The sequence below is a fragment of the Pelobates fuscus genome, chromosome 3 (genome assembly GCF_036172605.1).
Source record: "Pelobates fuscus isolate aPelFus1 chromosome 3, aPelFus1.pri, whole genome shotgun sequence".
In the NCBI taxonomy this organism is placed as follows: Eukaryota; Metazoa; Chordata; class Amphibia; order Anura; family Pelobatidae; genus Pelobates; species Pelobates fuscus.
Genome location: NC_086319.1, coordinates 29,526,329 through 29,539,487, shown reverse-complemented (window position 1 = coordinate 29,539,487; position 13,159 = coordinate 29,526,329). Strand labels below are relative to the sequence as shown.

The 13,159-nt window shown below is 40.0% G+C and overlaps 1 protein-coding gene across 1 annotated transcript in view; it reads left to right on the top strand.

The window, feature by feature from the left end:
• CFTR (CF transmembrane conductance regulator) overlaps positions 1-2,755 on the top strand; it is a 94,934-nt gene extending 92,179 nt beyond the window's left edge. Inside the window, exons 24-27 of the mRNA XM_063446842.1 lie at positions 165-254; positions 894-1,066; positions 1,677-1,782; positions 2,368-2,755. Of these exons, the coding sequence (XP_063302912.1) occupies positions 165-254; positions 894-1,066; positions 1,677-1,782; positions 2,368-2,574 (576 nt within the window). The 3' untranslated portion in view covers positions 2,575-2,755. The remainder of the gene's footprint in view (positions 1-164; positions 255-893; positions 1,067-1,676; positions 1,783-2,367) is intronic.
• The last annotated feature ends 10,404 nt before the right edge of the window (positions 2,756-13,159 follow it).

Sequence of the window (13,159 nt, the reverse complement as noted above, 5' to 3'; positions counted from 1 at the left end):
GTTGGCTGAGTATCAGTTTTGCTAAATGAAGGAGAAACGTTTCTTCAGCCCATGTTCAATTCATTGTTTACCATGCTGCTAATGCACTTAAAGAACGTTGGAAGAAAATGCCAGGGATATTTCATTACCATTATGTTTGTCTGCTTTTGTTTTTCCCCAACTAGAAAGTGTTCATATTTTCTGGAACGTTCCGTAAAAATTTAGACCCATATGGAAAATGGAGTGATGAAGAAATATGGAGAGTCACCGAAGAGGTAAATACATTCTGAATTAGCCCGAAAGACGTACGTGCTTGATAAACCTCAATTTAGGGATTCCAAAATGATTGGCAGAAACAATGGCTGCCATTGTAAATATCACTGTAACATGATAAACAAATAACAAAGTATCTTCCTGATAAAGTGCAGTCATGAGATTTTTGCTGGATAACTACCCTTCAGTGTGACTGTTTGATAAATAGATAGTTTTCAATGCAGGTAAGATGTGCCTGGTTAAGTCTTAAGGTTTGTGTTCTTGGCTGTGTCTCCAACTTGACCTGAAGCCCATTTTTGGTCTGGGTAGAATTGCGTGTTATCCTTTGCTATCCTTGGATCCTCTCAAAATCCTGAATAGCTCTAACTGCGTTCTGATTGGCTGACATTTTCCTGGTGGTCAGTCTTAGAGAGAACAACGTTTGAGTTGGATAGTCTCTAGAGAGCTAGGGTTAAAATTACATGTATGGGATTATTCACTCGTATAAAAATCAAAGTGATTTCAAAATGAATTTAAAATTTTAGGCAAACAAAAATTTTAGGCCTGTTATCTATGTTGTCAAATAGGATAAAAGTGGTGAAATTTTGCAAGAAGAAAATAACTAATGTTTGTCTTTACATTTATGCCTTACTTTGTACCAGGTTGGTTTAAAGTCAATAATCGAGCAGTTTCCAGGTCAGTTGGATTTTGTTCTTTTGGATGGTGGATGTGTTCTAAGCCATGGACATAAACAACTCATGTGTTTGGCCAGATCTGTCCTTAGCAAAGCCAAAATTCTTCTTCTTGATGAACCTAGTGCGCATTTAGATCCAGTGTAAGTGTTCCAAATTAAAATGTTTTGAACAATTTGGTTATGCATAAAAATAATAAACAATGGTGCGTTTTCTCAAGTAACAAGTATTGACATACAGTGGGTCTCTGTCGTGTGGATCAATCAGATTTAGATACTTGCAATGACCTAGTATCCAACAGATGTGACATATATCAACTAACATGTGTTGATATAAGCTTTTGATAATATGTCAATTTACAAAAACATAAATTTTAGTGGAGATGAAATGTACATAATATGGATCACCCAGAGAATACACCCCCAATCTTTGTCATGCTTGCTTGTGCTGAAGACATGGTCAGGAACTCAAGAGGACCCACAAAAGTTCATGTCCTACAAGCTGAGGAGCATGAGAATTTCTTAATGCAGCTAGGATAAAACTCACCAGGGTTCAATGCTGTCAGGGATATGATTGAATTTTTGAGTCACATTCTTAACGAATGATCACACATTTCCAGTTTCGGGTATATCTTGGCTCAACTCCTCAATTTGTGAAAAGACTAAATGTGGTCAATTTGTAAAACTTTTAAAAAAAAAAACCATCTGGTTTGAAAATGAATTATGCACTAAACATTTCCATTTTACATTTCAGAACTTTTCAGATTATTAGAAAAACACTAAAACATGCTTTTGCCAACTGCACTGTAATACTATCAGAGCACAGACTGGAGGCCATGCTGGAATGTCAGTTCTTTTTGGTAAGTTCAACTCTGCAAGCTTGGCTCATTATTTCTTATCATACATATTCTGCAAGAGTAGGGTTTAGAGCATCTTGCTCATAGTCCTATGTATCTATGTTTCCCAAATTACCTACCCCCTTAAGAAATCTTCATCTAAATCTTTAAAGCTTAAATTTATCAGTTAAATGAGATAGCTAACAAACATTCCAAAATATCTACAGCCCAATACTATGAAACACCGCACTACTCAGTTCAACTCCTTGGTTCCAGAGTTGCGAATTCGTCATTAAGACTTCATTAGCCAGCCTGGAACAAAGGTTTCAGGCTCGCTAATGTCAGCTCTGTGCATCCTCCAGGACATCAGCAGAGGACAATCAGGCTGATGGAGAGCTTGGCCTCTGCACTGGAATGGAAGTGAGTTTTACCCAAATTTTTTCTATATAGGAGTCCCCGCAGGACAGTGTTTGTAGTGACCCTTTAATTTTATTTTTTCGCACCTCACAAACACATATTTGATAAATATAAGGGTAAGTAAACATAACACTAAAATTACTGGGAAGTGAGCTTTAGTTTTTAGTAACATTTCTTTAACTTGTTTCCTAGGTAATTGAAGAGAATACAGTTCGCCAATATGACTCAATCCAGAAACTAATGAACGAGAAGAGCTTCTTCAAACAGGCCATAAGTCACTCGGATCGCTTGAAGCTATTCCCCCTGCATCGTCGAAACTCAAGCAAAAGGAAATCCAGACCTAAAATTACTGCCTTGCAGGAAGAAACGGAAGAAGAGGTTCAGGATACAAGGCTCTAAAATGTACAATTGACAATGTGCCTTGTTTATTTCTCTGTATATAATGGTCAGTTGCTGGAGGCGTCACTTAGCAGCTTGACCTGATTTGACATCTTCCAGATCTGAGTGCGTGCTGAATTCTATAGTCTGACCATCTATTTTTCCATCCATTCATTCAAGCTTTTAAGGAGAATGACCACTCATCTGCCTTTCAGTTCATTGCTCTTAGATCAAGAGAAGAAATTCTTTATTTTTTTATTATTATTATTATTATTATTATTATATTATTTTTAATTTTGGAGATATGTGCATTTTTATTTTAGGCTTTGGGGTAAATAGTGAACAACAAACATTATGAACCTACTTGTCTGCACAAAATGTGGAAGAAATATGCAGGAATAATCGTAGCTATATAAATGTAATATACAGATTATATTCAATGGCAAGAAAAAGAAAATCACCGACACAATGTATCCATTCAGTCAGTACATCTCAACTAAAAATCTACCCCTTAATGTTCTTCTATTCCGTTGAAATAGATTTACAGAGCTAACAAATAACAGAAACGTTAATTATTGTGAATATTATTATTATATTTATAAATATTATTTTTTTGTAAATGTTTTCCATATACTGTGCCCTTAATTTTTGACGTCCGTGGTGAGTCTTACAGAATTTCGTTTTTTGTTTTTTTTTACATTTTTTATTTTGCACTGAATATACTTGCTAGCTTGCATTTTATTTCCTGAAGACGGTAGTGAATTATTTTGTTTTTTATTACAATTTTTTTTGTTTTTTTTGTTTTGTTTGTCAGTTACACCAATGTTTCTATAGGGCCTATATGAAGTTATCAATTATTTTTTTTTTTTTTTTTTTAAATTCTTTATTTTTATTGTGCAAAGATTAACAGCGAGCGTGCAGAGCCACGACAGCATCCGCATGCATTTTTCACAACATTTCAAAGTGTGGCATTTTTGACAGCACATTTTTTTATATAACATAACATAAGGATAGCAGGCAATTAGGCTTCAGTGTTTTAAATTTTTCAGCATGCTAGGCTAAACAGGTGCATAACAAGGCTAGTTGCGCTGAGGCTTAAAGGTATATAGAGGTGCATCGTTATATGAGGAAGCTTTTATGTTTAAGGTGTGGTATGCTCATTGTTAACAACAGAGATATGCCAGGAGCTTTACCGCTATCAGTACATGCTGGCATGTTAACTTGCTTTCAGTTCGCCCATGGTACTACATAAAATGCTTATCTGACCTCCTGTGCTGCAAAAAGCTTAATATAGACATTCATGTTATGAGACATAGAATGCAGACAGTAAAATCATAAATAGTTTCTCTGCTGTACATGGGAATAATTATGCCCGGACTGGCTCAGATCCAAGCAAGCCTGAACCTATCTGTGACATCTCTCCCCGCATATCCCCGTGTGAGCAGGCTAGGAAACCGAGAGGGAGAAGGTAATGGCGGCAGACAGCAAGGGAGTCCAGTTATAGTGGAGGAACCTGAGCAGTAGCGAGCACTCAGCCCATAGCGTCCCAGTCTCTTTGGTATCAGCCAGTGCCTCTTAAGGGATGAGTGGGAGCCCCCTGTGCCGGTCTGTGCTGCCGTGATGTGAGTTGTCGTTCCCTCGGACCGGCAGTGTGTGGCTTGGGTGTCTCAGCGTGGACCGGTTTCTGTGTCGGTGAGTAATCTGTGGCTCTGGATGTGGGTCTCTCGCGAGTGATTCCTGCTGGATGCACCTTGACGGCCACAGCATGAAAGTGTTGCCTCTTACCAGGTCGGCCCGCAGGTATGTTCTTTGCAGGGGGAGCTGAGTGGGCCACTTCCGGACCTCGCTGCCGATTTTGGCGCCGTCACCTATGGCCTCCGCCATCTTGACTGCTGCGTCTTAATGTCAGATCAGGGCGGCCCTGTTGTTGCTCCCTGGGTGGTCTGGGCATGCTGAGGTGAGGACCGGGATCACCCCCCCGGTCCCAAGGGGGGGGAGCGGGGCCATTTCCCAACTGGTCTGGCCCTTGGTTGAGCACCGATGGGCAGGATAGCGGAGCAGCGGCCGCCTGCTCCACTCACCGCCGGAATAGGCCTCGTTGGCGCCAGTGAGGATTCTTCCACCAGGGGACTGAAACCAGTCAGGCCAGCCTCACCCTGGGTTTGGTACTCTCCACCCGATGAGGTGTACCGCCGTTTTTATGCCAAAAGCCTGAGTTTCTTGCTCGTTTCGTTTAAGTTTTCAGGAGCTGGTCTGACATGCGACCATCTTGCTCGGCGGCCTGGCCCCGCCCCTCATCAATTATTTTTAAACTATAAATACTGCCAGTATAATAATTTTTATAATATAGTATTACCTTTTTTTAAAACTACATTTTAAATAACGGTCTTTTAATTTCAGATTTAGTTTCCCATATAATTTCGCAAGAAATAAGGGCTTATAGAAATGGCTGCATGTGATTTAAACTGTCCTGTATAATAATCCCTTGTTTATCGGTAAGCCTACTTAGACATCAGTGTCTCCGCTTTACATTTCTTACAGATGTGCACAATCCTTTCTTAATATACTCTTGTAACGTTTTATCCCCTGCTACGCTTACATAGAATGCAACATAGTATTTATTTTATTAACATTGCAGACTAAACTGCAAAATCACTTTAATAACATTCAGCCTTCGGTAGCTTTGAAAATCAAAAAATGCACATTTCCTTATTACTGGAAACAATAGATTAGTATTTATTTGTAAATGTAGTGGTTTTATATGTCCAGAATGCTATGGCGAACAGGCGCTGGTTCAATAAGGCACCAGACCTTGAATTATGGCCTTTCACGCTCTAATGTGATCAAACGGGTATTTTTGCAAATTTGGAACAATTAGGGTTCATAGAGATTTTACATTACTGTGAATTAAATCCATCTCATATAGGCATTATTTGCACCAACACCGGCAATTCTATTCACTACATTGAGTAGTAGAGCTCTGGGCTACGTATTTTGTCAGGTGTCACAGTGCCTTCCAAGACCATGAAATGGTCTACGTTTAGTATAATATAAAACACTAGAAAAAGAGGAAATGTCAAGAATATTTCTGTGTGATTTATAAATTTACAAACACTTTTTCATTAAAGAAGGAATTCAAAGTGATTTCAAGTGAACGGCAAATTTTGGGGCAAAATAGCTGAACTGAGTACAGATTTTTTTTCAGTTGAGCTTTTTTTGATTAAAATGTAAAATTAATTTGAATTCCTGACAATTCACACTTCAGTGAGAAAAGCAGACAGTCATAAGATATAGTACGATATAGCATGATGTCGTCGATCTATCACATTAACCCGAGTGTCATGTAGAAGTCCAGAATCGAGTAATTAAGTATTGGAAAGATACACTAGAATAATATATATTTACTGCAATTTTATAGGTTTTTGAATTGTTTTTCTAGCCGATAGTATTTATTTTCAATATTTTTTAAGATGGCCTTTAATATAATTGTTTTTAACGATGATTGAGTGAAGTACACTAAGCAGGACAAAAAAAACTGTATATATCGAAATTTATTGTATATAAAATTCTATGATTTTTTCTGAACAATATGATTTATTTAAATTGAAAAGTATCTCTGAAATATACCTTGGAGATACTTTAATATTTTCAGTGCCTTATTTTTTACATGAGAATCAAAACACAGATTAAGCATTATGTTGTTTGATTTTAATCTTATTTTGAATGCTTGTATACTGCCATATTGCAGACAAATGTACTTGTGATCTCGTTGGGAGATTTACATAGTAGTAGGTAGTTTTTGTTGTTATACTGCCTTTCAGAAATGTTTGTTGAGAGTGTATTTATTGTAATATCAAAGCATTAAATGTTTGTTCAATTCTTGAAGTTCTCAATTTTCTTCTTGCGGTACAGAAAGTTATATTGGTTTGATGTATTGAGATTGATAAGCCTCTACAGAGTGACCCGTTTATTTCAAGGGGGTGAATAGGGGTATGGCCAGGGGAGGGCTGTTCTGATAAACTTTAGGTGACTTACTAATAACAAATATGTAACTAAAATGTCAATGTTAATGCTGTGGAGCTCCGTTATACACTCAGAAGACACACCAACAATATGAAGATACTAAAAGATAGACATTATGATAGGGGGGAAAAAAAGAGAGAGGGATTTGGGTTTAAATAGGGGACTGTCTCTTCTACATAGGAACACTTTGGAGGATTGTGAAATATTTCATGCCACAATATGTACGGAGAAGAAACAGTAATATTGTGAAGTTATATAAGTAATAGAAGAGTAGTGTATATTGCTCTTTGGAGGTATGCAATTTACCCCTCTCCCAAAAAAAACCGTAAGAAAACACATTTGGGGTTATGGAATTAATGTTCTACAGGGATACAATTTGAAGCATTAATGGGAACATGTACACCAAGCCTGAGAAATGATGACATATATTTAAATACACATACTCTTAATGGCACAAGAGCATGGAAACGATGTCTGAAGTTGGACGATGTGCCGTTACCATCGCTGAGACTCCTGCACTGCAGCCTACAGCTCCTCCTTCTGTGATGTCAGCATCCAAGGTGACATCACACACCATCTCCTCCAATCCATTGGATCTGGGCATGTGGGGCCAATCAAATTCTGCTATCACCAGCTTTTGATTCTAGGACTAGAATTCACTCTGTTTTTGAAGCAGGAAGCACCTCTACTGTCTATCAGCCACAAGAGATGTAATTAACCCCGCAATGTAAATTTGCTGTTTCTACTAACCTGCATTGTTTCACATTGCTGTGTGAAAATGATAGAACTACTACACCTAGACCACTTCATTGGGATAAGGTGGTCTGGGTGGCTTTAGTGGTCTTTGTAAATGGAGAACGCCTTATTCACAGGCTTGGGCTGAAACTTTTAGCTTTATCACTGCTACAAACCGTAATGTACTAACCTTCACATTTGCATCCAAATTGCTAAATTCACACAATTGGTTTGCTTTTAATAAAAGCACACTGAATACAATATCATGACCAAAGTAAAGCCAGATTTACATCACTTATACTCTTTGTGTGTAGATTGAAATGCACTAAATAAAGCAGCGATGTTCACAAGTCAAGTAAAAATCATTCTTGGTGAATTCCGTGAATTGTTCTCAGGATTCCAAATAATGACCGGTCAGTAACTCAATGAGTCACTTAACACACGGTTGGTGGGATAAATACAATTATCAATCATAAAGTCGAGTCACAGATCACAATGCCAAGGTGATCTCATCGTTTCGTGTCTAAAAAAGGATTAGTCGAATGCAACATAGGGAGTCATTTTAATGTATTGCATTATACAGATAATGTATTCAGATATGCAGAAACTGTCCATTAAAATAGATATCCTCATGTGTGACCCCAGCATTTTCATTTAAGAATTTAGGAGCAGTTGAGGAAGCATCGTTGTAGATATGAAACGCATATAGCGGTCCTTTAAATTTTAGTTCTCTCCGTAATGAACTTTTGAAAAATGAACATGCATCGCTGGTGTCTATCAGCACAGTCCAGATGGAGTGAGCACACTTTGTATATATTCTTTAGAAAATCTGTTTTTAGAGTAGAGGCACAGATGTTTTTTTTTTCTTAGACCTTATTTTGGGGCTTGACTACTTACTATACTATTCTTACTTACTATAGGCATCCAGACCACTTCATCTCATTGAAGTGTTCTTGGTTCAGTGTCCCCGGCCCGTTAACCCTGCAATGTATGACATTGTAGTATCAGAGAAGCCTCCAGTGGGTGTCTACCAGACATGGAGTTAAACGCTTTGCATGAGGATGTCTAATGACTTCAACATTTACATAGGAATGCATTGATTCAATGTAAGGTAGTAGAAGGGCAGCAGCGCCTTTTCGTTGTTCTTAGGTCCGACTTACAGTCAGTGGATGTAAAATAAAAAGACAGGAAACACAATATAGTGTAGTATTTTCTTGTAATCAGTGCAGGGAATATAAAAAAAATAAACGCACTTACAATTTTCGTGAGCTTCCAATTAGCTATAAGTATTAGCGCTTGGGTGGTATGATCCCCACCTGTGGATATATTGGTCCTGTAGAATATTTTGTGGATGGTGTGTCTTGATGTTGTCACCAGTAGGGTTATGTAAGGTTCCAAGCGTGGTAATAGCTTATGTAAAAGAATGAAACAGTCAATAGTGCTCACTGACAAAAGCGGTATTTTAGAAATAATAAAAGGAGAAGTACTCACGGAAGGAGAGCAAATGTAGGCGTAGTTGGCATAGTCCTCCCCACCAAGGATGTAAAAGGTGGAGTCCTCTGGATAAAATCTTCTTTAAAAACAGTGAGGAGGGTCCAAGGTAAGTAAAAAGTACACACTTATTTATTAGAAATAAAACCATAAAAGTAGAATACACTTAACGCGTTTCGCCAAAACAACAGGCTTTCTCAAAAGTGTTTTGCATGCATATGGAGAATACCCAATGTGCATGCGACGCTGCAGCACATGCGCATTAGGTCCTCAGATCTCGCTGACTTTGGAGGAAGCGGAGAGCGATCCAGCGCTAAGGGTTCCTTTAAGAGAAAGCATTAGCTCATGGTGGAATGTCATAGCAAAGGTGTGAAAAACTTTTTGGCTCCAAAATGCACAGAATCTTGGAGGGGTTAATAACCACTGAGTGTATTTAGGCTATGATTTTAACTAATAATCACTAAAAAAAAAATTGTACATTTGTTAATAACTAATAAAACAAAAAACAAATATACATATGTAACTTTTGCTATAACATTAAATGGACACTGTAGAATTGAGCAGTGAGACTGCAGGGGAATGACCTATACACCAAAACTGCTTCATTAGGCTAGCTGGTCTGGTGACTGTAGTGTCCCTTTAATTGAAATCCTTTGAAAATTAAATTTCAGTGAGAGTAAATAATGCAGCAAGGGCGAGTCAAGAGTGGCAGCGTAGGAGAAAGGAAAGATATTCACAAGACGCCAGATAGACTTAATGGATCGTACTTTCCAGTCTTTGTGAACCAAAACATGCTGACATTATGGCCCTATTCTAACCTGAATTAAGCCATTAAAGGAATATCATAGCGTTAGGAATACAAATGTATTCCTAACACTATATTATATTATTGGGCCCTCCATAAACAATCTTTGCAGGACCAAACCCAGGAAATCCCTATCAGAGTGACATCCATTAGAGATGATGTAAACACGGTCGTTTCTCAAGAAACGGAGGCTGCAGGAGCAGTCTCTATGGCCCACAAACACTACATTAAGCTCTAGTGATTCTGATGCCTACACTGTCTTTTTCATTGTTAACAACTGCAAATTTATTTTTATTAAAAGCTACACTATTTTATAAAATTTGTACTAATCCTGAAGGAATGGGCAGCCAAAATATATTTGTTTTAAAAAAGTCATACTTTTTCCTTTAAATGTTATACAAAGGTCAGACTGTGGACACCGCGACATCACACTTTGAAAACAATGCTCTTTGTAAAACAGCTTTCGTAACATGCAACATTTATACGGCACTAACCTTCCCAGGAACAAACAATATCGTACCATATGACTATCAAATAAAATGACTCTTTCACACCCTCACACTGAAAAGAAATGATTGAGCATGAACGAGTTCATGCCAAGCGTAATGACTCAACTTTCAATTAAAGAAAGCCACAATACTGCGTATGACGTGATATTCAAATTACATAAAGTTCTAAAAATAGTTTTGCATACTCTACTTTCCTCTTGTAAAGCCCAAATACCATTTTTTGAGGGCTATGATGAAACATAGAATGTCAATTCTTGCCAAATGTTTAGAAATTGTCGTTTGGCAAGGATTAATAATTCAAAGTACAAAGCACTTACTTACAGGTGTCCATTACGAGCCTTGCACAATGAATACAAGATATACAAAGCATTAGCAATATAATATGGATTCTTGCACCCTACATGACTGCCAACAGCAGAGCTACAGAACTAATATACCTTGGGTCAAATATGCTGTAGCTCAGGGCTCAAACTTCCCCGGCCTGGCTAGTAGATTTGGAAATGTAGCAACAGTAATACATAGTGATGTCGCGAACATAAAATTTTCGGTTCGCGAACGGCGAACGCGAACTTCCGCAAATATTCGCGAGCGGGCGAACCGGGCGAACCGCCATAGACTTCAATGGGCAGGCGAATTTTAAAACCCACAGGGACTCTTTCTGACCACAACAGTGATGGAAATGTTGTTTCAAGGGGACTAACACCTGGACTGTGGATCCATGGCAAAACTCCCATGGAAAATTACATAGTTGATGCAGAGTCTGGTTTTAATCCATAAAGGGCATAAATCACCTAACATTCCTAAATTGTTTGGAATAACCTGCTTTAAAACATCAGGTATGATGTTGTATCGATCAGGTAGTGTAAGGGTTACGCCCGCTTCACAGTGACAAACCAACTCCCCATTTAACGCACCGCAAACAACCGCAAACAGTCCATTTGCACAACCGCAAACTCCCCATTTGCACAAGGTTGGATACCAAGCTAGCCATGTCCCGTTCCTTGTCCTCACTGATGTCATTGAAGGTCTCTTCCTCCACCCAGCCACGTACAACACCAAGGGTCCCCGAAAGATGACAACAAGCCCCCTGGGACGCCTGCTGTGTTTGGTCTTCCACCTCCCTCCTCTGACTCCTCTTCTTCAGACTCCTCTGCATTGCCTCTCTCTGCATTATTATAAGGTGTGTTAAGTAGTACTATTCCTATCAGTTTAATCCCTGTTACGTACCCTATCAGGGGACGTGTATATAAGGCATCGATTTTAGGAAGCGGGAGATGGAAAAAGATGCTTGGTCGGTCCTCCTACTTCAAATTTGGGGCACTGCGCGTGCAATCTACTGTGCCACCAGATAGGAATAGTACTACTTAACACACCACTCCTATCAGTTTAATCCCTGTTACGTCCCCTATCAGGGGACGTGTATCTAAGACATCGATTTTAGGAAGCAGGAGATGGAAAAAGATGCTTGGTCGGTCCTCCTACTTCAAATTTGGGGCACTGCGCGTGCAATCTAATGTGCCACCAGATAGGAATAGTACTACTTAACACACCACTCCTATCAGTTTAATCCCTGTTACGTCCCCTATCAGGGGACGTGTATATAAGGCATCGATTTTAGGAAGCGGGAGATGGAAAAAGATGCTTGGTCGGTCCTCCTACTTCAAATTTGGGACACTGCGCGTGCAATCTAATGTGCCACCAGATAGGAGTGGTGTGTTAAGTAGTCCCCCTCATCAGGCCTTTTTTAGTCGAATGTATCGTCCACTGTCAGTCCCTTCGGGATCCATCCCTCATTCATCTTAATAAAGGTGAGGTCATCTAGACTTTTTTGACCTAGGCGACTTCTCTTCTCAGTGACAATACCTCCTGCTGCACTGAAGGTCCTTTCTGAGAGGACACTTGAAGCGGGGCAGGCCAGAAGTTCTATCGCATATTGGGATAGCTCAGGCCACAGGTCAAGCCTGCACACCCAGTAGTCAAGGGGTTCATCGCTCCTCAGAGTGTCGATATCTGCAGTTAAGGCGAGGTAGTCTGCTACCTGACGGTCGAGTCATTCTCTGAGGGTGGACGCGAAGGGCTGTGGCGATTCGTAGGACTTAAAAAGCTCTGCATGTCCTCCATCAACAACACGTCTCTAAAGCGTCCTGTCCTTGCCGGCGTGGTCGTGGGAGTAGGAGGATACTTTCACCTCTTCCCCTGTTAGATTCCCGTTGTGCTGTGACATCACCCTTATACGCTGTGTAAAGCATACTTTTTAATTGATTTTGTAACTGCTGCATCCTTTCCGACTTGCCGTAATTCGGTAACATTTCAGGCACTTTCTGCTTATACCGGGGGTCTAGTAGCGTGGACACCCAGTACAGGTCGTTCTCCTTCAGCCTTTTTATACGAGTGTCCCTCAACAGGCACAACAGCATGAAAGACCCCATTTGCACAAGGTTGGATGCCGAGCTACTTATGTCCTGTTCCTCGTCCTCAGTGATCTCTCTGAAGGTATGTTCTTCCCCCCAGCCACGTACAACACCACGGGTACCAGATAGGTGACATCGAGCACCCTGGCTTGCCTGTTGTGGTTGGTCTTCCTCCTCCTCCTCAAAGCCACATTCCTCCTCTGACTCCTCTTCCTCACAATCCTCTTCCAGCGTTGCCACAGGTCCAGCAAGCGATGCTGATAAGGCTGTTTCTGGTGGTGATGGTGACCACAACTCTTCCTCTTCACGCTCATCTACGGCCTGATCAAGCACTCTTCGCAGGGCACGCTCCAGGAAGAAAACAAATGGTATAATGTCGCTGATGGTGCCTTCGGTGCGACTGACTAGGTTTGTCACCTCTTCAAAAGGATGCATGAGCCTACAGGCATTGGGCATGAGCGTCCAGTAACGTGGCAAAAAATATTCCCAGCTCCGCAGAGGCTGTCCTTGCACCCCGGTCATACAAATACTCGTTAACGGCTTTTTCTTGTTGGAGCAGGCGGTCGAACATTAGGAGTGTTGAATTCCAACGTGTCGGGCTGTCGCAAATCAAGCGCCTCACTGGCATGTTG